Raw genomic sequence first — 27,728 nt, forward strand, 5'->3', positions numbered from 1 at the left:
TGGCCTACAGCATTGCAGCCCAAGAGTGTTTACCAGCAAACTAGGGCAACCAGAAGGTCAGGTATATGGGTTTGGAGTTCCACTCTAAGTGAGCCAGTCATAAGAGTAAATACATCCTTTCAGCCACGGTTGCAGAGTAGATAGCATGCAGTTAAATCAAACTGACAAACACAATTATGACTGCCATTGCAGACTGAATGCTGGAAGGCAACAGAATTTGTGCCTGGAGAACAGCCTGAACACCAGACGGAAAGCCACAATATGGTAACGTTATTAACCAAACATGCTTACGCAAAAGTCCACAACTTCTGTTTATTCAATCAGTATGTCAAAAGATGCAAATACATAGATTAATACATAACTTAATTGTAGCAAAACACTAAAAGTGCACTCTATCCGTACAAAGTAACATTTATAGGAAAGGCATCTGTGACCAGAGAAGATATACCATTAAAAAAACCATGGGCCAGGCATCTCAGTGTTTTCCACACACAAAACTGCAATATGAAGATTTCATCACAAAAATAGCTGAAATATTGAAATGTATTATAAAATTTATAAGGAAAAGAAGGTAGATAAATTCTTAGAGAAAACACATTTTCTGTTTAGTTTCCCTTTATAAAAAAGGCACTTTGTACTGTATACAACTAAAGCTGGTTAACAATACTTTTGTTAGCTTCTCTTATCAATACATTTCAAGTCTGCTGTAAAAAATATTTTGATACAAACGTCTTTAGTGCATATTTATCTGTATTAATCTGTTACCTATTGCCTTTTCTACACTCTAAAGAAGGTCTTTCGTGTTGAAAAAATACTGAATATGCTCCTACAGAATTGGCCAGGTGATGTCACGATGCCTCAAGCACAATCGAGTTCATCTAATTTTCCTGGCGCAATGAAATGTCAGAAGTGGGTCTGCAGTCTTTTGTTTTCCTCACGTAATCTCTCGATTTCAGCAACTAAGCCTTCATTTACAGAATATCTTTCAATTAAAGCATGCATTTCATTCTAGAAAAGCAAAATTGAGAATATATTGCATTACTGGCAAAAGTCAATACTGCCAAGTTTAGTTCTAGTTCATAACTTCAAATATTAGTATCAAACAGGTGAGAAGATACTGTAATTCAACCATAAAAAGATAATCTTTACTGTTTTGAAAACCAATAGTTAAAAAAAAAATAGTTGACCATATTACCAGAAATTTGGTAGACCTCTCAATCGCTATTGTCTCAATGAAGCCATCCAATTAGCTCCCCTTCCAACCCCAATATACTGTATCACTTTCTCATCTTAAACAATATACAGGGTGACCCAAAAGTAGGTGGACAGTAAATGGAATAAATGTTATCATTTACTGTCCACCTACTTTTGGGTCACCCTGTATTTTGTTAGATAAGGGGCAGATTTACCAGTTTTAAACAGTTTGCTGGGTACTTGAGGCAGCATAATTTCTGCTAACGGACCGTTGGTTTCCATCTCATTGTTCTTTCTAGGATCTCCAGAAGACCAAACTATGCAGGAAATTGGGAAGGTTTCCGTTTGAAATACATGTTAACATTCACACATATACCCTCTTTACATTTATACATACCAGCTGCACATGAAACTGTTTGATCATCTCCACTTGCAAATTTACAATGTCACGATGGCAGGCTTCCCTGAGGAAACAAAAACCATGCATCTTCAATTCGCATTCACAAATCTAATTTTCTCTCTCCATTTCTCTGGGTCTTCCAAAGTAATTTCAAAATGGCAGAATCTTTAGACTATATTTCATCTTTCCCTTCATTTCAATTACACAGCATATCCTTGCAGGACCTCACTAGACTGAGAGACCTTTAGAAATAGCACAGATTTTTCTTCCCACCATTCCAACCAATTTCTAGCATCAGCTTCCTTTTATTTTTTTTAAAAAAAATTGTATTACTTTCCAAAATAAAAACAAACAACAAATATAAATAAACACAAACTCAATACACAACACAAAGAAAAAAACACACCATTGGAGGGTGCAAGCAATCATATATCAATATATCTAATCAATCAATACATATCTTCTAGTCTTGTTCCTCTTCTAGTTTAGCCTCTTAATATCATTTATCTATCGTATAATATATCATGCATACAATATATTCATCTAAATGCCCTATCTCATACATCTACAACTTCATTTTCAACCAAGCATAAAAGAGTCTCCATTGCTCTGTGTCGATTTGCACTATTGATCCAAAATCTCTGTAAGCCTATCCATTTCTGCCACATTCATTATTTTCTCTGTTAATTCATCTTTCATTGGAATTTTAATATCTTTCCAGTATCTAACATATAAAATCCTTGCAGCACTTAATATCATAATATCTATAATATCTAAGGTAGTATTAAGCAAAATTAACTCTGGTTTCAGCAATCTCTTGTATTGGATTCCTTACCATAAAATGTCCCTTCTACACATTTACACTTCCAACCATTTTTTTATATGTTCTGATTCATTTTTACCAGTTTTACTGGTGTCCTGTACCATCTATAAAACATTTTATATACATTTTCTTTAAAATTTGTTGCTCTAGTAAATTTTATATTTCCAAATCTATTCCCATTGTTCTAATATTATGACCTATCCATATTTGACTTTTACAATTGAAGGAAGACTTCCTTTCGTTTTTGAGGTGAATTTAAGCCATTTATGTTGACTCCATCCTCCCTTAACCATCATGTTTCTTTTTACTATTCACCTTCTCTTTTTGTCGTCTTCTTGTTGCTATCGGTGAATGCCTCCTTGCCCCTCTAGTTTCTTCCTTTTCTGATTCCTCAGTTATCTCTGAATCATCTGATTTCTTTTCTTCCAGCTCCATTTCTACACTTTCTAGTTCTTCTCAGTTCCTCTTCCTCAGTTTCTTCATTTCTCATCTCATCTGTCATCACTTTACTCAAAAAATTTTCTGCTTTCATTGTTGAATTTATATTATATCTCTGACTGGAATTGAAAAAACATAACTTCTGGGAGAAGCCATCTATATGGTATTTGCTTTCCTCTTAAGAATTTTGCTAGCTCTTCATATTCTTTTCTCTTCTTTCTCACTCTCCATGGGACATGTCTCAGAATTTTCACTTTGCTATCTTCCACCATCCATTCCTTTTCCTGTGAGATCTTCAATATTTTATCTCTGTAAAAGGTTCTGATGAATTTCACATGGATTTCTCTTTGTAGTTCATGTTTTCTTAGATAAAAAGTGCTCACTCTTCTCGCTGAATCCAGATCCATGAGTATTTCCTCTGTTGGCAAGTCGATCCACTCTGATATTAAATCATCAGTCAGACGTCGTGTATCTTCCCCTTTCTATTCTAGTACATTTTGTATTCTCACCACTCGAGCTGCACTCTCCATCTGAATTTCCATTAAAGTTGCCTCTCCATCGTATTGGTTCTGTTCTATCTCCAGTATTCTAGATTGATCTTTTGTTGTCTTTTCTTCTAATTTTTTGTGTATTCTCATCTGCTTGGCCTTTAACAGCTTTCAGTTGCACAATCAGATTTAGTTGTGTAGTTAAAACATCAAGACTAGCCTGAACCTGCAGAAATTGATTTGTGTGCTGCTATCCCATCTCCACTAAAAGCATCGGGTTCCTAATAAGTCATCTAATGCATCATGTTTGTCAGACTCTGGAAAGCTGAATAGAGAAAAGCCCTTTATCTACTAACTGCAGAAATGACCCTTCTTAGGACAAAACACCACATTTTGCCTCTATGTCTTAGATAGAATAACTGGTCACATCTTGTCCCCTGCAAAGAAACAGTGCTGAGAAGGCAGCAAGTGGCAGGGAAAACATGGTGGATAGGTAAAGGGTAAACAGCTCTAGTCCCACTACTACTTCTTTTAAGCTGCCTGTTCCTGATGCCACTTTACTGCAGAGAAGATGGGAAGTGGAGACAGAAGTTTGTAGTTCCACTATGAGCATAAACAACGTTGGTAACAAGAACTTAAAATCAAGACAGACAACAAAGTAATTAAAGTTTAAAAATTAACTAACTAATCCAAGAATCCACCTACAATAGTTAGGATTCCAGAAAAATTTAACACATTGATTTGCCATAAATCTGCTAGGTCAGTTGTTCTCACACATTTAGCACCAGGACCCACTTTTTAGAATGAGAATCTGTCAGGACCCACTGGAAGTGACGTCATGACAGGAAGTGACATCATCAAGCAGGAAAAATTTTTAATATCCTAGGCTGCAATCCTACCCACACTTACCCTGGAGCAAGTCCCATTCACTAGTTTAAAGGATATAAATAGTAGCTTGTTTAAAGTACAGGTCTGTAACATTTCCCCAAATGCAGTCACATACCATGGAAGCATCATGGTATTTTATGCAGATAGGGACCCATCTGAAATTGGTGCTAAGTGTTTCTATAGTTTGGGCAAAAACTCTTCAAACATACTTTTTAAATGAACCAAGGAAGCTTAATTGCTCCAGATGCACAACTAAGTAGATACTAGCTAACAGTTTTCATTTACAATGAAGACTTTAACTGTGTATATAGATGCACCTGTAGGTTTTTATTCTGTGGCAAATCAAGTTTGCCTGAAGACAATCAAAGCAATAGATGAAGGATGGTTGTGTCTGTTAAAAGCATTTTCAAATGCAAAAGAAAAAATTCAAGGGCATACTATGGTGTTTTTCTTTTTTTAATGAACTTGCCTCCTCCTTGAATTAATCATCTTCTCGAATTCTGCTACAAGTATGATTATATCCTAGTTGTACTGTAGAATAACACACTCACCTTACTACTGATGAGAAGGGATAGCAAACTTATCACAAAGTTCTGTGGCATTGCTATGACAAGAAATGCTGGGCAGCCCAACCCTGAGCTGCCTGGAGCATGGGGCTGTCATGGCACTGAAAATGGCTGCCGTGACATCCTAAGCACAACTGGGCAGCCGCCAGCTTTCCCGGGTAAGGAAAGCAGTCCCATGCTACTCGATTCTGCAGCGGTTCTGAAGCTGCTGCACAATCAAAGAGTTCCTTGTTGGGCCGAAGCTCATGATCCGATGCAGCCAAGGTCCACCGGTCCTGTCCTCCTCCTGCCCTGCTTCCTCCCCCCTGGCGTGCCTCTTCCCTGGCCCAGAACGCCTCCTCCCCACCTTACGGAATGTTTGCAACAGTGCATGTCAGTGGTAAGCTGGTGCGCAGAGCTCAGAATTGGGCTCTAAGCCATTTCTGCCCAACACTGCATATATGCGACAGAGATCAAATGCGTACACCTGTGGGCTGGGCAAAACTGTGTTAAGGTGCAAATGCAAAGCTCACCTAACCGATTCTTTAACTAATACCCTAACCAGTTAAGCTGGTCAGCCTTCCTAGATTAGAAGCAAAAAAGAATCCCGAAGCACAGCATGTCCACCAATAATACTGAATTGCGCAGGGGAACCCAGCCCCTTTCATGGACCTGATCTGTCCACAACCAGTCACCTCCCTATTCCGCCCCATTCCTGCCAAAGAAATGAAAATTAGAGAATTGATTCACCTGAAATCATCCAGTGTTTCTTGGATCATATTCCGAATGAAATGAATTTGAACCGATGATAAAGGCGCATTCACTGTGCTACTTCCTATAGTATCTACTATTTTTTCAGATAGCGAATTGGCAACTCCAGCAGTGACAGTGGATGTTATCTTTGGACCTATGCAAAATCAGGGAAAGAGAAAGTGTTCCATTTTACTGGGGCAAGAAAAGGGGAGCAAAAAAGGTATTTCTGACAACTAGCACATAAATAGGCAAGATGGGGACACCAACATGCTTCTAAATTCCATTTGTTATTACCATGTGGTAAAAACACAAAGAATATCTTTTACCCTAATATCTTGGATTTAATATAAAGCAGGCTCATTTGGGGATAAACTCTGGAGAAGTACTGACTGGAGACCATTCCTAAAAAATTACACAAACTAATGGCTATATAAAGTATGCACACAGTTAAACGCTTTAGATAAGTCCTATTCCCTTTCAGAAGGGCATTAGCAGCACTGTGTCCCAGCATAACTAGTCTGTGGCATTTTACAATGCAAAAAACTGGTTTCTACGTACTTGTTGAGGTAGAGCCATTTACTGGCAATTCATATGCCAGTTGTCCCTGAACATTCTTAAGAAGTCTCTCTCTGGAATCTGGGCTCTTGACTATATTGACCAGAGGTGATGAACTGAGATTTGCAGAATCAGAACCTGAGGAGTTCAACTTTGCAGGGGAAGAAAAGTCATGGATAATAAGTTATTAAAATTCAGGAATTGTAAAAAGTGTGCAGCAGGGAAATGAAGACAGCACAATGCACAAAGGGCAATGGATTAGGTTGGGTTTTCTAGAAGTAGCAACACAGCCAGTCATGCATCAGGTCCTTTCAAGCAGTTCAAATACCCCCATTTGATAACATCAAAACTATCTGATGACAGAAGAAAGTTCTTTCTCTCAATCTGCCCTAAGTTGCACTTAGTGCTCTCTGACACATTGATTAAAACCCCTGATTTGAAAACCTACAGCACCACTGGATACAAGAGGAACACAATCTTAAAGTGCACATCATAACCTCTCTTTAAAATGCTATGAACCAGATAAAACAACATCTCTCTGAAGCAGACCAGAAACACTTGTTTTCCAAGTGTGAATTTTCATATCAAAATTTGCATGTTCAATAAAAAGGTTCTCATGCTTCAAACAGCTAAGCAAGTTGCACCTCCTCAAAGGCATTTCTCTCCATTTCATCGGAGTCTAGAGACTATCACAGCTCAGATGAAGCTGTGAAAAAGCCTCCAAAAGGGGTATTCTTCAGACTTCAGAAACTCTGACTTTCAATGTATTTCTACAGCCCCTTTAGTTCATGAAATCTCTGCTTGGTGTAAGTGTCCGGATCTGTTCTTAGTTATCCACACGAAATGGAAGCACACCACAAATGCTTCCTTTAGAAGCACATAAAAGTTCTTCCTGCACTGCTCAGAAATGTAGTCTGACAAGAGGCCAAACATCCTCGGTTCATGAGACTATGAAGCAACCATTTGGCCTGTTACAGGAACATTCTACATCACAAGGAACTAGGACAGAAAAGCCTTTGTCAGAGACAGCATGATTCTACAACTGGCTGTGAAGTTATCTCTCTGTTGTGACAGGGGCTGCTGATGATGTGTGTTCAAGTTTTGCCATGCCTGAACTGCATGATCTTGCCTTATTAGCACCTGTGGTTCCCTCTTTCTACATATATACGTTTTACTGCTGAACTGTAACTTTTATTGCCTGCTCTTTTTATTGATATTTATATGATTTGGGAACAACTGGGTTTTATTACATTTATAATCCATTTTTAAAGCTCATTTGGAATTTTTTTTTAGGAGTAGGGTAGAAGTTTGATAATTTTACAATACAAATGCTGTCCAATCTTTTCACCATGGCGCACACACTGCCCCTTCCACTTCTTGCATGCAAAAATTTTCTTCCTCACTTTCATTTTTATCAGTTTATCTGCATTGGCATTTTCACAAACCATGAATAGCAACAAACCAGAGTTTACAACTATGATCAGAAAAGAGTTTAAAAACTGGCTTGGAACTAACTATGGTTTATGAAAGGGTCAATTTCTATGCAGCAAAAAGCACACAAGTCAAAAAACCTAGATGCAGGTACATCATCCTCAACTGGGATCACACTGTACCTGTTTCAAGTGTTCGCGTGACTCTTGTCTTCCATTATTTAATTTTTTATTCTCGTCTTCCTCTTTAATAGGAGAGCCAACAAATATATTAAGTGGACTCGAGTGCAGGATTGGTGTTGCTGGATTTTTTCTAACACCAACTGTATTCAGCTTGGATAGAAAATCCAAACTTGAGAAGCACGGTTGAAAATCCAAACCTGGAAGGCAAACCAAAACCATACTTGCATCATTTCAAAGCATTCTCCAAGAACAGGTTTAATATATACCACATGCTAATGACTACAAAAATAAACAGAGTGTATGCCTTAAAGAATGTGCTGCATGGCTGCATTGGTCAAACAGCTTACTGGCTGTTATTCAAGGGAGCCAACTGTTACTATCACAGTAAAAAAAAGGGTATTGCAAATTACGCTTACCGTCACACTTGCCGGTAACGTCTTCACTTGTTTTACAAGTTGCAACATCTACAAGATATAACAGCAATAAATAGAACCTGAAATCACAGATCTACATGAGCTTTTGTTCAACAACATTTTCTCCTTAAACTTTTAATACAGGATGCAGGACCTTGGGATTGAAACAAAATCCACTGTCTACTATCTTAATAAAAACTCAAACCAATATGCTACCATTCTGAACAGATTTTGTATTTGCTCCACATGTTAAGCAATATTGTAAATATCTGGATAGGATGCAATGGAAGATAAAGTTTTAACACTAGGCAAAGAATCAACACCTAGATTTGTGTAGTAGTTTCAGATCAACTCACCATCTCGAACTGGAGAGAACAGATCACCCAAACTATTTCTCCCCAAATCTTCAAAATTAGAAGTATTCCCATGTTCAATTTCTTTGGAAGGAATTACATCCAAACTGCTGCTGTGAGGAAATCCTAAAAATGGAGAGACACACGTTTTCTTGAACAAAAGTGTCACATGAAGGTTAAATTCACAGATGACTTTGAAGAAAGCTTAAACATCACATGCTAATTCTATAAGCAACAAAATTTTTGTACATTGAACAGTTAGCATAAGGAAACAATTCAAAAGGCAAAGTATTCTATGACAAAAAAATGTCTTTAGAAAGGTAGAAGGCTGTTAATATATTCAGGGACTTAAATCCCACTGAAATCAATGGAACCTTCTTCTTCTGAATAAACGTGACTAGGATGTAAACAAAAGCCATGTCCTTTATTGAGAACAATCTGTTAACAGGTCAAGCAAAAAACCTAACAGGCTTTACTGTAACCACATCATCAATAAAATGGACCATGAGAATGACCGAATACTGTACTGCTATAATACTATCAGCACTGACTAGAAATGAAGGAAATTTCACTTTGCCACTAGAAGAGAAGACCTTTATGCAACCAAAAACAGAGCTCTTCCCCGCCCTATTTCCCTAGGTTTGACAACCAATTCTTTAGAAATCAACCTTGACAAGGTGGTGAAACATTTACAAGCCAAGGCTAAAATTGTCAGTAGCAAACTGCATTTGCTCGGTGAACTGTAGAAAAGTTGGCTGCCACCACTGCTACATGAAGTGTAGCCACCACAGCTAAGGAAGTGAAGGCTGAGACCAGCCACAGGTGGTGGCAGTAGTTCAGCTAAAGCAGGGGGCATGTGCAAGGGGATGGCGGCAGCAGCAACTGACTGTGCCACCTCAGGCACAACGGTGGCAGCAGCTTGGGTCGGCCTTGGGGAAATAAGGTGGTCAGTGACACGTTGTACCATGTTGGGACAACTTGTCCCACATTAGGAGGCAGAGTGTTTAGCTGTCACCTTCTCACTAAAGAAATTGTACTGAGCAAGTTAGAGCATTTTAGAGTTCAACTGATCAGAATTGGACATGGCTGCTCGCCTGGAGCAGAATGCCACTTTGGCTGATGGGGCGCCTAAGGTCTCTCTCTCTTTGTGCAATACAACAAGAGTGGCTTGCAGTGGTATTATAGGAATATCACCAACTTTAACAGCACAAGAGGTTTTATGCTCATAAAGACTAAGCCATTTCCCCCACAGGGCTTTCACAAGAACTGGCATCTATTTACCTGATTTATCCAGGATGGCACCGGCTCCTTTAATTTCAGCTGCAGGCACAGACTGGGGTAGGGATATGGCAGATACGCTAGAAGGGAGGTTATGGATCATGCCAGCATTTGCTACTCCTCCAGTGTTGCTCGTGGTTTTGATATCAGACCTCTTGCAAGCCTGCTTATTTGAGGATGTTTTAAGACTAGACTAAAGAGAAGTAAGTTTGTCAGAAGTGCTCTGTTCTAAAGGAAAAAGGTAAAATGATTAATCTACACCTTTCTTGCTATGTATGACATTGATAAATAAAGAACACTGGACATGAAGCAGTGCCATAGTATACATTCTACTTACAAAGAAACAGTATGCCATCAAGGGTTTAAAGTGTCAATCACAGTAAAGACAGTGTAGGTTGCGCGATTCTAACTACAGGGTCTATATGGCAACATCACACATTTTTTGTTTTTCTTGACACATTTTCCCCATTATACAGACTCGCTCCCCCCTTCTCTTTAAACTTACATCAGAACACAAAATACAGAGGATATCTTACCTTTGAAAAGCTATTATGGTATTGCAGTGTTATACATTTCACAGAGGTTTTGTGCGCACTGACTGATTTCACAGGTGCTGTCAGTTTCCTCAAGTCATAGTGGTAAATTTTTCCACGAGACGATCCAATTGCCAGGGCAGTTCCTTCAGGCATGAATTCTACTGCAGTCAGAGGAGACTCCGCTACTAATGTGCTCAACTGCCTTGAAATGTTGAATGCAGAAGAAAAAAGGGCACTACAGTTTAACATACTGTTTCCAAAATATTTATTTTGATCCCACCATTCAAGAAACTATGTGCATGGTAGCGTAGGTTGAAAGGCAAGGGACTGGCCCTAGGTTATTCAGTGAGCTTCATGGCTGAAGTCTCCTCAGTCTAACAGCACAATCCAATACATGTCTACTCGGAAGTTCCACGAAGTCTACTCGGAAGTTCCACTCCCAATTCCACTGGGTTATGCAGGTAAACGTGAACAGGACTGCAACTTTAGTCCACCTCTAACCATTAGTATTCCATGCCACAATTTTAATCTGCGATTCAGACACATGTTATATTTTATTCACACGTAATACTAGTAAATAAAGTTGACATTCTTCAATCATAAAATAAGCATTCCTGATCACCTGTGGAAATCCCTGCTGCTCATACCCGACACTCATTCAAGTGCATGAAGGAGAAATACAAATACCACAGCTTAAAACTTCCGTATCAAACTTAAATTCCAAATACAAGATTCTTGTAAAAATATCCATCACTAAATACTCGTCAAAAACAAAGGAACAGTAATTTGTTTTTATTTTCATTTGATAATTTATTATCAACATTTTCACAAAGGTCATGATTTCATTCCGTAAACTGCTTTGTTAACAGCAGTTGAAAAAAGTGGAATATAAAAATAAAAAAAATGAATAAGCAGCATTTTGACAAACATACTTACTTTTTACTGGAGGTGTCATAGAGGATGATTCTTTTATCCAGACCTACAGTTACGAGTAGGAGCTCGCTGATTGGAGAAAAACAGATTTCAAAGGCTGGAGCTTTATGAGCATGTTCAAAGTTATGATACGGGCTCTGACTGTTTGCATCCCACAGTGTTACAGTCCCGCTATCAGATACACTTCCCAATATTGCCTTCTTGAAGGGCGAATATTTCAAGTGTCTAATGGGCTGTTAAAAAACACAAACAAGCCATATTACATATAAAGCACATCATCATTTGTACCAGTGCACATGTTTCAAACTAAAATTAGTAACACCTACTTTTGTTGATATCAGGATGTAGAGACTCCCCCCCCCATATAGACTTGAACATTAATTAATCAACAGTAAGATGGTGGCAGGACAGCCTAGGAATGGATTACATTTTTGCTGCTAGTTCCCAACAGCAAATAAGTTGAATTTTACATGATCAGTCAAAGTGCCCATAATGTCATTATCATGCAACAGACCGACTTATCTCATGGTACCCAGCATTCAGATTTAAAGTCACTAGATGAAATGAAAAAAATTGAAGCTAATGAGTTATCACAGAAATAAAAAATTTGATTAAGATTTTACCACTGGAGTTTAAGCTTCATTTCAATCTACCCCCAAACTCAGAGGTTTCATCTTTACTTCCACAACTGTTAACTCTTGGTACTATACCATTCTTAGTAAATAAGGACCCCATTCAGACATGGTATAGCACTATATGAACAAACTTAAGGAGCCATGGGGCTGCACTCTACCTTCTTTTCTTTTCGCATGCAGAAGACTGAAAGCTTTCTTCTTTAACACAAAGTGGATGATTGACTATAATTAGACTATCAAGTCATGGTTTACCCTCCTGGCTTGCTCTGATTATAGGTAATTAAACCACAATTTCCTGAGTTTGTACAGAACAGGGAATCATGGTTTATTCTTTAAATAAAAGTTTTCACTGCCTCTCACATGCTACAGAGGGGATGAGGGACAGTGCAAGATCATGGCTCCTTTAGACTCATTTACATAGAACTAAATCAGTGGCCCCCAATGCATAGAGGCCCTAGAGGCTGCTGCCTGATTTATAAATGCCAAGAGATGTGGCTATAATGGTGATTGGGCAGCAGTGCCCCCCCCCAGTTGCACATTGTTAAACCCTTGATGCAGATAGCCTAATCTGCCCTGTCAATTTCACTACCCAACAAAAACTGGGTCACAACTCACTGGTATGTCCTGGACCCACAGTCTGGGAACTGCTGCACTGAATCATAAGGCCTAATCCGCTATTGAGAAACCACCAGGGTATAACAGTAAAGCATCCACTACATATTTAACCCTACAAAGCTGATGAGGACAAACAGGTTCCTGGTTTTTTAGTGCAAAATTTTACTTTCGTTAATGAGCTGGTATCACCAAGAACATCAGTGTTCTGTACCGTACGTAAATGGGGGAAGGAAACAATAACATTTCATTAGGAGATATATGTCCAAACCAAGTTATTTTATATCTGCAAATGAAACTGATTGATGTGTTTTGACAATCACCCAACAAGCATCATCTCTTCAGTACTTCTGCTAGCAAACAAGAGGACAGTGATTTGGCATTTTAAAAAGGTGCCTAAAGACCACACTTCAAGCTGAGGTATGTACTCGTTATGTACTGCTGAGATGAATTTTCACCAGCAAACGTCTCAACCAAAGTTCACCCAGTTGCCTTTTGTAACAGGGGTGCTTCTATAAATATTTCTCTGCACCCAAAATTGGCAAAGAGACCCATGCAAAACTATTTGTGAAAGGTCTACTCACTACTTTGGCTCGGAGCTACAAGCATTTGATACAGTACCATTCCCTACTAGACAGAAGATTGAACTTGACACAATATCCAGGAGTGAGAAATAGAAAAGTAACACCCAAAAAGCCTTTCAGTGAGCGTCAGTGCTGATACCACATCTTTATTACAAGAACAGCCATTTCAGGTGTTTAGTCAGCAAGTCTGCCATCTAGGCCTCGCTGTAGTGACATGCAATTAAAATTTAACAACCTCTTCAAGCTAGGCATTTTTGCAGTAACAATGGAAACTTCTGAATCTTGACAGAGTGCCAACCTTAGTGTCTGCAAGTCTCTATGGCTACAAGTTTTTAAGATTAGGGTTCTAATTCAACAAAACACTTTAGACCTGAAAGTGATAGAATAATGGGCAGTCAAATGCATTCTTTGTTACTTTAAGACTCAAAATAATTGTCCTAATTTCAAATCCATGAAAAGCTATTTTCAGTAAAATTCTTATGGGCTCCTCAGGTAAGATTTTTAGTAAATGTTGAACACGTGTCTGGCTTGGTTCAGATATCAGGTATATCCTGGCTTGTGTGAACCACAGCTAGAACCCACACCAAAGATTCAGTTTCCAAATCATACAATGGGTAAACCATGGTTTAGAGCTGCTTGCCTGCCTTTGCTTCCCCATCTGCTCAACTCAGCTTCATAAGTTATCTCCATGAAGCAGCCTTGAGGAAAAGCAATGGTCCTAACTATGGCTTGTTGTTAGCCTGTGAATTCAAATGCAACAGGAAACAGGGTTAGTACAAACTGTGGTGTGCAAACCAGCTACAAATTGTGATTTCAGACCCTGATTTGTTAGTCCAAAACACACACCTTGGTTTGAGTGCACATCCAGTTCAGATACAATGCAAAACAAGCCAGGGTTTTGCCCTATGTCTGAACACTGCTCTCTAACAAACATTTAAAATGCAATGTGCAAAACCCTTGAGTAGACATACAAAGGTTCTCTCTTCTCCCAAGAGATTTTTCACCTGATCTTTCTAAGAGGAGAGAAATATGCATCTCCTACAGATCTTCTACAGTTTTTCTTCAGCTTTACACAAGGCTAAGACAGGCAAACAAACACTAGCCAGACTGGGATACCTGACTGACAGAGTTAAACTCCAAGATTACTATAGATACAAGAAAGTGGGACTGCCTGGTGGAAAAAAAAAGTTCTCTAATGCTTTATCATACCATATAAAAACACAGATTGCATTTTCATTAAGGGTACATCATTTAGCAATTAAAAACATCTTTTTATTGACTGCCCTTGGATCAGTGGATGATTTTTAAAAAATTAAATACAAGTATCCCATTTTCAGAGGCATTTTCTATAAATACTTATTCTAATCATCTGCATAGCTCTTTCCCAGTGTGCAAAGCACTTCTCATGTACTAGCTTGATATAGTCCTTACAACAACCCTACAAGGTAAGCATTATTCCCACAATGCAACTGAGACTGAATATGAGTGGCTTGCATAAACTCTCCTACCTCATTCATGGCAGGGGTTAGACCAGGGAAATCCTGATTCACAGCTCTGTCTCAGCCACTATGCTACAATAGCTGTTGCAAACAACTTTCTTCTCTCATAGGAAAGACAACATCTCCTAAGATGATGCCTCCTACAACACATGCATAGATCTCTGAGAAGCAACCAAAGTAACTTTGGCATCAGAATTAATGTTTTACTCACATGAAAACCTTATCAGCTTGAGTCTGTTAGGTGTCAGTCTCAATTTTCATGTAAAATTTAGCACTAATGCAACCGCACAGATTTAAACTATTTCATAAAAATCTGGCTTCACATCAGCTTTCATCTGGTAAAACCCTGCATTTTACATTAATAATCCTGAAGGACTAAGTTGTGGGATCAAAAGAGCAATTCAATCTTTTATCAGAGGAAAATAGTGGAAAAATATGAATGGCAGGATAAACAGCAGCCAGGATAAAAAGCACAGCAAATGCCAGGAAAATAGCAGTCACCGTAACCCTGTTGTAGGTGTTTTAACATCTTATCACCGCAGCTCAGATCCCTCCTCCCGGGTTTCATTGCTTTGGTATTTCAACAACAGCATAATGTCCATCAATAACTGTCAGAGACAATTTCACAAATAAGCCACACATAAAGCACAGGGATGACAACTTTATTAGCTCTGTGATGAGGTGGCTTTTCTTAAAAAGAGCAAACTGACTATTAAAAATTTTTTTGCATCGCCATAGCTGATGGATGATACCAATGAATCAAAACACACCAGAGCTTCAGAAGCCATGCTTTAGCTTCTAACAAACATGGTGCAACTATTAGGCCTCTTGCAGTGCTGTGTCTGCATAATGCTAAATTCCACCACCAGTTGGAAACTAAAAAGAAAACCTAAGCATTTTATTCTTACACACACACACACACACACACACACACACACACACACACTTTGCTATAACTATAGCACTGTTTCAATCAGTGTGTGGCCAAGAAACTGATTACATGTTGAACACCTTGGTAAGGCCCAACTCCCCTCCTGCACACACACAATATCTTCACATCCTGTTAATATCTGAAGCTTGGTTGGTTGGGATGAAGCAGGGTTTTTTTGGGTGGGTTTGCTCAGACGCCAGTGCTCACAAGGGAGACCTATTTTGCCTTTTCTTGTTGACTTTCTGCCACACTGTCAAAACATACAGTACCTGCTAAGGAAAGCATTTAAACCCACAGGGAAACAGTATTTAAACCAGCCATTTAAAATTTTAACTGAAGGTTAATTTTCCTTTTGGATATTTTATTGTTTGCCAGCTGACTTGAAAGCCAACTATGACACAAAAAAGGCAGGATAAAGTGTTCATAATAAATAGTACAGTGTAGTATGGGCAGAGATTTTACAATAAGAATAGTGGGAACTGCTTTCCCAGCTCCAGGCAGGACACTTAGAGGACTCAAGATTAATCTGCTTCTCATGCATGACTTTGGGGTGATGTTATTGATGTGTCAGAGAGGGAAGTAGTGACTGAAGGGAACTATCTTTCAGTGACAGAAAACTGGTTATAAGGTTAAGGGTGCAATCCTAACCCCTTATGTCAGTGTTTTCCAGCACTGACAAAAAGGCAATGCAGCTCTGAGGTAAGGGAACAAACATTCCCTTACTTTGAGGAGGCCTCTGTGAGTGACACCCAACTGCAGGATGCAACACATGTTCCATTGGCACTGCGATGGAAAGTACTGACATAAGGGGTTAGAATTGCGCCCTCTCCCTAACAAGCAATAATCCAATACAAGTAATCGCAGGACACTTCAGAAAGAATTATTTTACAGTGTCTAATAAAACAATTCAATGGTATAATTGGAAACAGTACAACAGATACTATACCTGACTGCTACCATGGCCAAATGGCGTGCTGGATAAATTTGTAGTAAGACTATGCAAGATAATTTCACCACTCAGAGATCCTGAAGCAATGTAACAGTCATTCCAATTAAATGTCACACAAGTGATTTCATCTCTGTGATCCTGAACAAGAAGAAATAGGGGAAATCTCAGTTCGATACAACATAGTAGCAGAAAACATTGTCATAGAGAATTTACAAGCAATCTTAGCTTCTGCCAGATATGCCGTTATAAAATGTGTTTACCCACGTGGAAAGTTTTGCTTTCCCCAGGAGTTCATTCTCACTTTTTCAAGTTTCACTGAGTGAGAGCAAGTGATGAAAATTCTCTATGAACTCCCGCTCAATTACATGTGATCAGCCAGGATGGTTGTTAGTCTTTGCAAGTTCCTGTTTAGATTTCGGACTGGCCCCATCTCCAAACACTCTGGCTGGCAACCGAAATTTTAACAGTAACTGTAAAATTCATACATTCAAGTAAAAAAAAAGACAAAAAATACTTTTCTCCTACTTCTGAACGTGTATTTTACATTCCACATTTAAAAACTGGCTATGAAAAACCAGCATCTTAGATAAAACCAGCCTGCCTAATGTGAACAACTTCCTACGCCGAACAACATTCAAATATTTGATACCACAGCTGAATCTTGAAGTGGTACAGTCCCCAAAGGACTATAATACATTACATGCTAATTCAGCATTTAAGTACAACACACTTCTGCTCATCGTCAGCCAAAAGAAGTACCTACAGAAGACTAACATATACATGCAAGCCAAGCAGTGTCATCTAGTTCACATGTGAAATGGTGTCCGGCATTTTAGAATACGTTAAATGTCATTCTAATACAGAGCAGGTGCAATAACAGTTTTCCTGCTGCATAATATTTTTGCGGTATTTAAGATATTTACCTGTCAGTCTTCCACATAATCCTACATTTGCATACCTATAAATGTCAAGGCATTATATTTTCAGACAAAAGTGGTTACTTAAGGGAAGCTTTATTACCATATAGCAATAATGAAGCTGGAAAATCCTCAAATCAACATTGAAACAAAGTTGCGCAATAATGACAGCATAGATATATTGGGATTATCAACAGATTAAGGAGATTAACTGGCAAAACTGGAAGTTAATTAGTATGGAATTTAGCCACTTCTCAGTACTACTTTTTCCTCTGTTAGATTTCAAGACAAGCATATTCTCTCACAGTATGCTACTACTGCTTCTGTTAAACTACTCCTTTTTGTACACCACTGTGTATTGTGATCAGCCATCCACTCCCACCTGCAAGAACCTTCTAACTCACCCCTTAAATGAATGAGCCCAAAGACTCCTCCTCCAGCATTACAACTGGCAAAGCACGTCTGAGGATTTTATTTTATTTAGCCAAACAGTATATGTTTCATCTTACCTTAAGTGATCTATGAAGTTTTCTGAACTTTAAATCCCAGACGTTAACAGTGCTGTCAGTACCTCCACTTGCAATATACACTGAATTGGAACTCAAACTTACACAGGTTTGCTTTGCCTAAGAGTGGAAAAAATTAAAAAGGAAAACCATTTGATACCATGTTGAGCACCACAAAGAGAATATTTAAAAGAGAGATTTAAAAAAATCTGAGGTTGCAATCCAGATCCAGTAAAATAACTGGAAGTCTTGCAGTATCACAAAATATAAAGCCTATAACAGATGTTCCCAAACTGGGGCATTGTGATGCCCTTAGGGTGAAGGATGATGGGGAAGGCAGCAATGCGATCGCCAGGGAAAGGAGGGCTTTTTGCAACTTACCAGTAGCAGTGCCGGCTTCCCAAAGGGGGGGTGCAGGGAGCCTGCAGATGCCTCTGCAGGACCCCCCCCCCAAGGACTGGAATATCTAAATATAGTGATCGCAACCCAATTCTGGTTTCACAATCACAAACTGGAAGTGGGTCACAATACCTATTTTTTAGATATTCCAAGCCTCGAGGAGCCCTACAGAGCCATCCTTGGGCTCCCCACATTCTTGGGGAGGCCAGCAGTGCTAATGGAAAGTTGAAAAAAGTCCCCCTAGTTCCCAGCAGCAACCTCATCCTGGCAATCTTGTCACTGCCTTTGACCCACCCTGCAACGACTTCCTGCAATGACTAGAGTTTGGGAACTACTGGCCTATAACAGTTAGCAAGTATGGTGGGACACCAGTATCCATGGGGATTCTGTTCTGGAACCCCCTGCAGATATGGAATTTGTGGATACTGGACCGATTTTAAATGCCTTTAAACACACACAAAAAGCTAAAATTGGATTTTCTACCATTTCATAGTCAAGCTGCACTGTTTCCAAGGCTGAGGAGTTTTTTATACCCCTGAAAGGCCCAATACAGGGTTACGTGGTGTTTCCTCACATCCACCTAGCCTCAACCCAAAACACATCATGATGCATTCTGAAGTGAGGTTGGGAGGAGCAAAGAACTTCTGTGTGACCCGAAAGTGGATCTTTTAGGGTTAAAAATAGCTCTAGAGGCTTGGAAACGGCATGGTTTGGCCACAAAACAGTAAGAAACCCAATTTTGGTGCTTTTTTAATGTTTAAAGACTTTTAAAACCAGACCCCAGTATCTGCATCTGCAGGAGCCGGACCTGTGTCCCAGGGAATCTCAGGTGCCAGACCTGTGTACCAGGGGTCCCACTGTATCAGGTGGAGCAAATGAAACATGACAGGGCTAGACAAAGATGTGGGAGGAGGAATTTCAATATTTAACTTACATGTAATTTACACACACCAAAGTAAAAACTGCCTGACAGAATCTATATTATTCCTATTATCAAAATGTTGCTTGCACATGCGAAAAATATGAACATGCACAAGATGTCAGCAAGCTCTTGATAAATTCGACTTAAGCATCATACAGATCCAGAAGCAACATGTTTTCTGTTTGCTCTCCTCAGACTGCTTGATCATTAAAAGCGAGCACAGTGAGGCAGAGAATGAGAAAGTCTGGCATATACCGTAAGCCATCCTCAATGCAACTGGCTACTTGCCTGAGGTTTGTGTATATTCACAACCAGCGCTACACCTACATGTTCATAATTCACTCCACCCTTGTGCACATTTCACACTGGTTTCAAAGTATCTTATACAGGTTCTTGAAGAGATAAGACCATACTTCCAATGACAAACATTAGAAAACTATTTTACCTAACTTTCTAGAACAAACTTCTTTGAAAATTTCACTTATAGTTAGAGTTGGGTTTTTTTTTCTTTTTGTTAAAAACACAAAGTATCACATTTTGGTGTTTTTAAATTCTGTATTTTCCAGAAATTAAAATAGATTACTTTTCCAGTTAGAATAATACTGTGGCTGCATCTACTGACACTATTTCACATATAGCACCTACCTAGAACACTATTAAAGTGTTGAAAATTAATAAAAATGAGAAATTGGAATGAGAACTTGGAATAAAAACACATAACACCACTTTCTGTCTTTCAAATAAAAAAATCTGTGAAAAAAAACAATTTTCAAACACCCCTACTTATAGTCTGTATTTAACAGTACTGTAATTAGTGTGCATGCAACCGACAAGACCATTAGCAGCATGACACTTTTAAGACGACCACTGACAAGATTTTCAGATTCTTTCATCATTAGAGGTATCAACCCTTGAGCCTAGGTCACCACAAACCAGAATAAGGAAACAAGGAAACATCACAGCTATCAATGGGCCACAGAAGGAACATTTATATTCAACATTCCATCAAATATCAGGGATTCTTAATACTGTGATACTAAACAAAATCATCACCCAACATTGTCCATCAGACTTGAGCATTCCTTAATTACAGCAGTTGAAAGACTTAAAAACAAAATCCAGCCCTACAAAACACATTTTGCAGTCCAACACACACTGAATTAATTGGATTGTGTTGATTTCTGTGGTACTCACTGAGGAGTTATTAGGAAACCATGACTTGGTTTTAGGTTTGGTTATGAATTTCTATCCATCCAAGTTTCCCCCTGTATTTGGGGCTTCGAAGTTACCTTGAACTTGTTTCTAGAACAATATCAATGTATTAGTATCTCACCATTTTTTAATTTCCAGGCTGTATCGTTTTCTTCCTTACAGGAAGCACTAATGCAATTGTGTGCATTGATTAAATCACAGCTAAAAAACAATCTTGATGAGATTATGCAATCACATCAGGATTCTTTATTTGTTTCTAAAACACCTGTTCTGCCTTTCTAAAAAACAATCAAGGCATCTCTGCTATGATTTATTAAGTTTGCATACGTACTAGTGTCATAAACAACATTTTCGAAATTCTTCAAGTTAAACAGGGAGAACAGAATGTGGTGCACAATTCCAATTTGTTTGAAATGGCATTTTCAAAGCTACACTAATGTGGTGACCCTTCCACAGTAGAATCTTACTCAGTTTTAGATTCTGGCAACAAACTACCAAAAATAAAACAATATATTTTATATTTAAAGACAAAGTTCAAGCTTTTGTGCCCACTCATTATATGAGCAGATTACATGTCAGTTTGGAAGATAGCATAGCAGTCAACCAGCTTAAGACAGGCTTCAGCAGTCAAACTTTATTTTAAAAATAAAAGTTGGGTTCGAATGATGGGGGAAAGGCAGGGGGTTCTAATGAAATCCATAACCTTCACCATCAAATTCTGACCAAATCACAGGGACCCTGAAGTTTCTAAAAAGTAAGAAACTGGGGACCTTTGACATCCCTATAATTCAGGCACTGGTTGAAAATGGCAACAAGCAATATAATTATTGCCAGCCAATGTTAACCTGTGTATACATATATTGTTGATTTTTGGGATAAGGATTGGGATAAGGATTTAGGTTCTGTACAGCATCTTGGTTACTATAAAACAGATCTTAAGTAGCAGCCAGTAATAGGGCCTTTTTACAATGTTAATATCCAATTCTATTACTAGGAAGCATGCTTCATTAAAATCTATAGAACGTCTTTTTAGCATCAAAGCATACAGATAAAAGTATGGCTAGATAAAGTGATTTTCACAACAGAAAACAAAGAAAAACAAGACTCCCAAGAAATAAGTCTATTTCACTTACCCCTTCAGCTAGCTCAAAGAGTGGAACTAGTTTACCTTTACAGTTTGAAATCACGATTTTATCACCATGTGAAGATGCGGTAACCAGAAAATTATCTGAAACAAGAGTCATGGAGCATAGGAGACACAAAACTTTGTACAATAACTGGGAAGCAAAAGGTATGAATTTAAACCCTTTGGAACAGAAATATACTTTTAGCAGTCATGCTGGTTTTGAAATACTGTAATTGGTTACCATCTCTGGAAGGTAAAAAAAAAAATTAAAACCACGATGGAAAAATATTTTAATTCAGAGATGACCAGAACAATACAGCATCTTGTTCTTTCAAGAGATTGGTTCCACTTTGCCTCCATTCAACAAGGGGCCCAATCCTATACAACTTCGCAGCACTGATGCAGCCATGCCAAAGGGATATGTGCTGCATCCTGCAGTCAAGGGAGGCCTCCTTAAGATAAGGAAAGATTTGTTCCCTTACCTTGGGACTGCATCAGTGCTGGAAAATTGGTTAGGTTTGGGCCCTAAGAATGATATGCGATTATACTCGGGCTCAGTCTGGAGAATCAGGCCTCAGGCATACTCAGTTTTCTCTCCTTCTGTTTCAGGTAGGCTACTCTCTTTCTTGGTTTGCTGCAACATCCCAAGGAGGCATATAAGATTAGTGCAAACCAGGAACTGCCTCCAAAACAGTAATTTGGAATCATGGCTTTCAGGCAATTCCTGGTTAGTGCCAATTGTAGCCTACCCTGTGTGGGCTGCATAACAGGCCAAAGGCTCTTAGGAGTACAAGATCTGAACTGTTATATTCTCCCAGAAATAACATCAACATTTTGTTAGGGGACATTCATCTATCACTTGAACAGTAAGCTACAGAATATTTCTCTCCATCACCAACACCCCTGCTTCCATCTGCCCGCCCCCCCACTACACACACACTTTCAATAGCAGGAGAAGCCCCATGCTAGAGGTGGAACAGGTGGCAAGCCATACATGCACAGAAAACTCTCTTAGGAAGAATTACAATATTACACTAGTATTCAAACTTCTCAGGTGTAAATCTCCAGAGATAAGTCTTTGCAGGGGAGGGGGGAAGGCAACAACGCAATCCCCAAGTTTGTAACACTGCGGGGGAAGGGGGAACTATTTTTAAACGTAAGTGCTGTCAGGGTACTGGCAGTGGGGAGCCTTGCAGAGCGCTCTGCAGGGCTCCCCGCAGTTTGTAAAAAGTGAAAGTTGCAATTGCGACCAAACCAGAAGTGGGCCGCAAATCGCAACTTTCACTTTTGCAAGCCACAGGGAGCCCTGCAGAGCACTCCACAGGACTCCCCATACCCCGGCAGTACATGTTTAAAAATAGCTCCCTTCCCCCACATCATCACAATCCTGGGGATCACATTGTTGCTTCCCCCTTGCCCCCATTCCTTAAAGGGAAAGGGGCAGTGTTACAGAGGCTGGTGGGTCATGATTATCACAATTTGGATTTTCAATTCCAAAGCAAGTAACAATTTCCCACATTGAACTGCATACAACAATTCTAAAGGCAAGTAGAAAAAGGTTTCAGGATCACAGCAAGTGTCATTTTTGGAGGACGAGAGAAATTCTTCCACCTTAATCTGGTCAGCCAATACCCCCGCAGGTTTTATGTTTCCTTATGCCTCAACAAGGTGTCATCTGGTTGAGCTATACTAGTGGTCCCCATCTTTTTCAAGTGGCAGGTCCCTTGACCTACTGGGCCATTGGCCGTGGCTCCCCATTGTATGGGCTGCTATCCCACACATTGTATAGAGTGGTGGGTTTTCCCACAAGGATGGCCTGGCTCCCCTGGCCGGTTTCTGCAGCAACCTGGGGAGCCACAGCTCACAGTTTGGAATCCATAGAGCTATATATATATCTGTTTTCTGCCTTTGGATATGACAATCCAGCATTGTAAGGAATTGTACTGAACTGTATCAAAGAGATTTAGGTTCCAATGCTAGCCAACATTCCAGCACCGGTGCAGCCACAATGCAGCCCTGAGGCCTCTGTGACTGTCTCCCCACTACAAGATGCAATCTATTGAACCCTACTGACGCGGCTGCATTGGAAAATTGGAGAGGATTGGGCCCTTAAGTTACAGGTGTCCCCTGGTATTTCAGATAAGGAGGAACTCTATCTCTGTGTAATCTCTGCACCACCCCATGCCCATTTCCAAAGGCATCTGTCAGTTTGAAGAACACAGATTTTTCCCTTACTAACAACTTTTTCTATTCTATCAGATACTACAATATACATATTATTTAATGACAACTACTTTACTTGCATCCAAAAACTTAACTAGACTGCAAGAGTAACTCTTCAGTCAAGAACCACTGAAAATTGCCACCAACAAATAAAGCAGAGATACAAGTCCAGAAAAATGCATCTTTTGAACTGGTAAAGGATACTATTGCTGCCCCAGCATACAGAACTAACTGGATGAGAAGTGTGTGGACTGAACTGCTCCACAACAATCATGGATGAAGAGTCCCAGATTTTAACATCTTCATCTCCAGAGGAAGCAAAACGAATGCTTTCCTGCATAGTTGCACCTGTAAGCTAAAAAAAGCCACCAAGCAACACACACACATGATTACTGCTCAGTTAACAGAAAATGACTCATTATAAATTATTCTAAGTGGCAAACATTCTGTGTTGTAATCAGCAAAAGTTTAAAACTGAAAAGATTAAGACAATAATATTTGCTGCCCAGATTTTCAGTTGGAGATTCTTACCTTCACTAGATATTCCATAACTACTGTTAAATTAAGATATACACAACTACAAATCTGTGCATTAAAATCTAAGTACTGAAATGTAATGATTTCATAAATGGGACAAACACATATCACTGCCTATAGTTCTACACCTTAACCAAAATACAGTCAAAAGAATTTCACAAAAGTGTTTGAGATTAACTCTGAATCATGAACATTCTAAAAACCCATTTCCAACAGCTGGATGAAATGGAAAATGTTATGAAAGATACACATTTTAATTTTACTCCTCCTACTAAATTGCAAGTTAGCAGGTAAATTTGGCAACGTGTGCACACACACACACGCGTGCGCGCACGCACGCAGAGGTCAGACCCTGTCATCCGAAGATTTGTCTGAATGCAGGTCCTCCAATACACATTGAGGTTCGACATGGGACCTGCTCTAGTCGTGTCCAGAGGCTGTTCTGAGGGCTGGGGAAGTCACATGTGGCCTTCCAGGCCCTCAGAATACTTTCTGTATTTCAGAAAAAAAAGAAATTACATTTTAGAAGGCCTTCTGAGGGGCAGGGAGGCCACGTGCTCCAGTCGCATTGAGAAGGTTTGGGTGCCTGACTCACGGATTTCATTATCCGTGGAGGTCCAGGAACAGAGCCTCCGCAGATGTCAAGGCATCACGTGTGTGTGTGTGTGTGTGTGTGTGTGTGTGTGTGTGTGTGTGTGTGAGAGAGAGAGAGAGAGAGTGAGTGAGTGAGTGAGTGAGAGAGAGAGAGAGAGAGTGTGAGTGAGTGAGTGAGACACACACACACACAAAGAAACTAATAAAATATAGAAAACTTGTATATAGCATACCTGACAGGGCTGTTATGAGGACAAACTAAAATCACTCCCATGTACACCACTCAGCTCCTTGAAGAAAGAGAATATAGATGCAATGAACAAACTATACATTGGTACTTTAGCTGCCCCAGGAGTTGTATTCCAAGGACAATCCTGACAACATATGGGGATGGCTTCAGTTCTTTGGCTATAGTGGTGGAAGTGTGATTCTCTGGACCAGTGGTTCCCAAACTTTTTAGCACTAGGATCCAATTTTTAAAATTACATTCTATTGGGACCCATCTGGGTTCACCAGACTTTAAAAAAGGAGGTCTAGAAAGAAATAATACTTTATTTATAATAACCAGAAAAAAGACCCTCAAACATTTCTCTCTCTATATTTACACATGCTTGCAAACTACAATTCAGCTCCTTGCAGGGCAATTAGCAGCTGCAGTATCTGATTTTTGAACAGCCTCAGAGCTTTAGACAATTAGTTATCTGATATTTCCATCACCCTTTGGGGACCCACCCAAAATTAGGTTGCAACCCATAGTTTGGAACCACTGTTCTAAGGAGTTGCCTGTGAACAATACCATAATTACCTTGCTGTATTTTTGCAAGGAGCTCTAGAAAAAAGCTTGTCGTGTGTTGTTGCATTTGTTGTACTCTTATTTGTTCTGAGGTTACCTTGCAAACAGTAGGAGCTCAGCTCCTTGCAGGGCAATTACTAGCTCAGTCTAAGTATCCAGAAGATTCCCAAAACCTAATGTGGATGGCAAAAATCACTTAAAGCAAATCATTCAAAAAACAATGTCCCTTTGCTTAGCAATTTAAAAACAGCCTTGCTTACCTTTGTAATGTAATGTAAGGCATTAGGCAGACAATCAATCAGTCTCTCTCCAGACACATAGAAAGGGTTTACTCCTAGCCAGTGACCCTCCCTTCACCCAAAGCGTAGTGATGGGAAATAAAGCAAAGTGATTATCAATCTTCCAAGTGCTGGGGGGGGGGGGAAGGGAAGGGTTGCTTGCTTCAGAGTGAAGCTGTTCTAAGCGCCTAGAGAATGACTGATGGATTGTCAGCCAGCTACCCTTTCTTGCATTAACAATGCTATTGTTAAATGACTTTTTTCCTTTAATTTAAAGGGCCCTCCTCATCCCTTAGAGATAAAACTTTGGGTGAAAAAAATCCATGGATAATTAGGTTTATACCTGTATCAGCAATTTTGCAAACTGCAGGAGCTGAACTCTTTGCAGGGTAATTGGGAGGTACAGGATCTGATTTTTGAACTGCCTCAGGGCTTGAGGCAATTTGTGATCTGGTCTTTCCGTCACCCTTTTGTGACCCACCAAAGAACAAGTTGCAACCCACAGTTTGGGAACCAGTGCTCTGGACCATTTTGATGGAGGCAAGAAGCCCTCCAAGGGGTGACTTGCCTACGCAGTATCAGGGATGCATGGTGGGTGGGGAGGTGGGGCAGAGCCACCCACCAGAGTCCTTTGAAAAGCGCCACTGCTGTGTGAGGCTCCCAAGCACCCAAAACCCACACACTTCACTCCTCAAAGGAGTTCTCCAGTTCAGCTCCTACCTCGACAGGAGTAACAGCCCACTATCCACACTTTCCTGGGAGTAAGCCCCATTGACTCTAATGGGACTTGCTTCTGAGTAAACAGGCATAGTATGGGGCTGTAAATGTGTAAAAGTGAGTCCTGCCTTGGGACCTCACCTGCAGAGCTAGTGACTCTGAGTAGTCAGCCTGGTCGCACAGAGGTGGAACTCTTCGGGCAACTGCACTCTGCACATGCTCAGAGGCACTCACGTCTTCATCACTCAGAGATGTGAGTGCCTCTGAGCATGTGCAGAGTGCAGTTGCCCGCAGAGTCCCACCTCTGCGCAGTCAACCAGGCATCTTTGTCACTCTGCCTTCATAGAGATGCGAGTGCCTCTGAGCATGTGCAGAGTGCAACCGCCTGCTACAGCAATACAAGCAGGCGTGGGGTGAGTGCGAGAGGCCTGAATGGAAGCTGCTGCCCTCGACTCAGAGGGACGGGGGGCAAGGAAGAGCCTGACGAGAGCCCCCCAGACGTCCCTGGCCAGGCTCTGCAGTGCGGGCACCCCGGCCTGAGGCCCCCCAGACGCTCCACCTTCCTCCTGCCCCGACACAGCGCCGGCTTCAGGCAGCGCCTCCGGCTGCCCCCCAGCGGGAGCCCCGACCCCCCACCCTGGGTCGCCCTGCCTCCCGCCAGCCCACAGGCGAGCGCGCATGGCCCGCAACAATGACACGGCCGCCTCAGGGCTGCGGGCCGATGGGCGTTGCTAGGCAACGGCGTCCTCCCCCCAGCCCCATCTGAAGACTCTCCGCTCTCCTCCTCCCTCTCCAGCGCACTTTCCGCGCTTCGGACAACTTACCAGCCCGTCCCGGCAGCCACCGCGCGAGCCCTCTGTCTCAAGACCGAGCTCCGCTACGGCGGCCGAAGAGAAGCAAAAGAGAACAGAGGGCGTTCGGTTTCCTATGGATGGCAGATGGAGAGAGAGATGAGGTCACGTGGTTTTTTCACGGGTTGATTGACAAGAGCTCGGGGCGCGGGGGTGGGGAGGAAGACTGACAGCCAATCAGCGTTAAGCGGAGGGCCCAGCCTGTGAGGTGGCCGGAGCTGCGTGCTCTGTGC

The 27,728-nt window shown here is 40.4% G+C and overlaps 1 protein-coding gene across 3 annotated transcripts; it reads right to left on the reverse strand.

The window, feature by feature from the left end:
• Positions 1–296: 296 nt before the first annotated feature.
• On the reverse strand, positions 297–27,533 carry NEDD1 (NEDD1 gamma-tubulin ring complex targeting factor). 3 transcript variants are annotated; one of them, XM_066634365.1, is made up of 16 exons: positions 27,469–27,533; positions 25,090–25,146; positions 23,930–24,080; positions 21,510–21,604; positions 17,847–17,963; positions 16,418–16,558; positions 11,214–11,443; positions 10,278–10,479; positions 9,745–9,934; positions 8,467–8,589; positions 8,114–8,161; positions 7,698–7,894; positions 6,088–6,235; positions 5,527–5,683; positions 1,592–1,658; positions 297–1,008 (listed from the first exon to the last, which is right to left on the reverse strand). In XM_066634365.1, exons 3-16 carry the CDS (start codon positions 24,063–24,065, stop codon positions 904–906), a joined length of 1,956 nt encoding a protein of 651 aa, XP_066490462.1. In that variant the 5' UTR covers positions 24,066–24,080; positions 25,090–25,146; positions 27,469–27,533; the 3' UTR covers positions 297–903. The 3 variants fall into 3 exon arrangements, with proteins under 3 accessions (XP_066490462.1, XP_066490463.1, XP_066490461.1); XM_066634366.1 differs by lacking the exon at positions 27,469–27,533 and adding an exon at positions 25,662–26,843; XM_066634364.1 differs by lacking the exon at positions 27,469–27,533 and having other exon boundaries at positions 25,090–26,843.
• Between the last annotated feature and the right edge of the window lie 195 nt (positions 27,534–27,728).

Source organism: Tiliqua scincoides, chromosome 7, assembly GCF_035046505.1.
Source record: "Tiliqua scincoides isolate rTilSci1 chromosome 7, rTilSci1.hap2, whole genome shotgun sequence".
Taxonomy (NCBI): Eukaryota; Metazoa; Chordata; class Lepidosauria; order Squamata; family Scincidae; genus Tiliqua; species Tiliqua scincoides.

What these genes read in the sequence shown, in the direction of transcription:
- NEDD1 (XM_066634365.1), bottom strand. Translation starts at nt 24,065, where the DNA reads ATGCAGGAAAGCATTCGTTTTGCTTCCTCTGGAGATGAAGATGTTAAA. An exon ending in TCTTTGAGCTAGCTGAAGGG is followed by an intron (nt 17,964 to 21,509) that starts GTAAGTGAAATA and finishes TTCCACTCTTAG; the next exon opens with GCAAAGCAAACCTGTGTAAG. An exon ending in GTTCTCTCCAGTTCGAGATG is followed by an intron (nt 8,162 to 8,466) that starts GTGAGTTGATCT and finishes TATATCTTGTAG; the next exon opens with ATGTTGCAACTTGTAAAACA.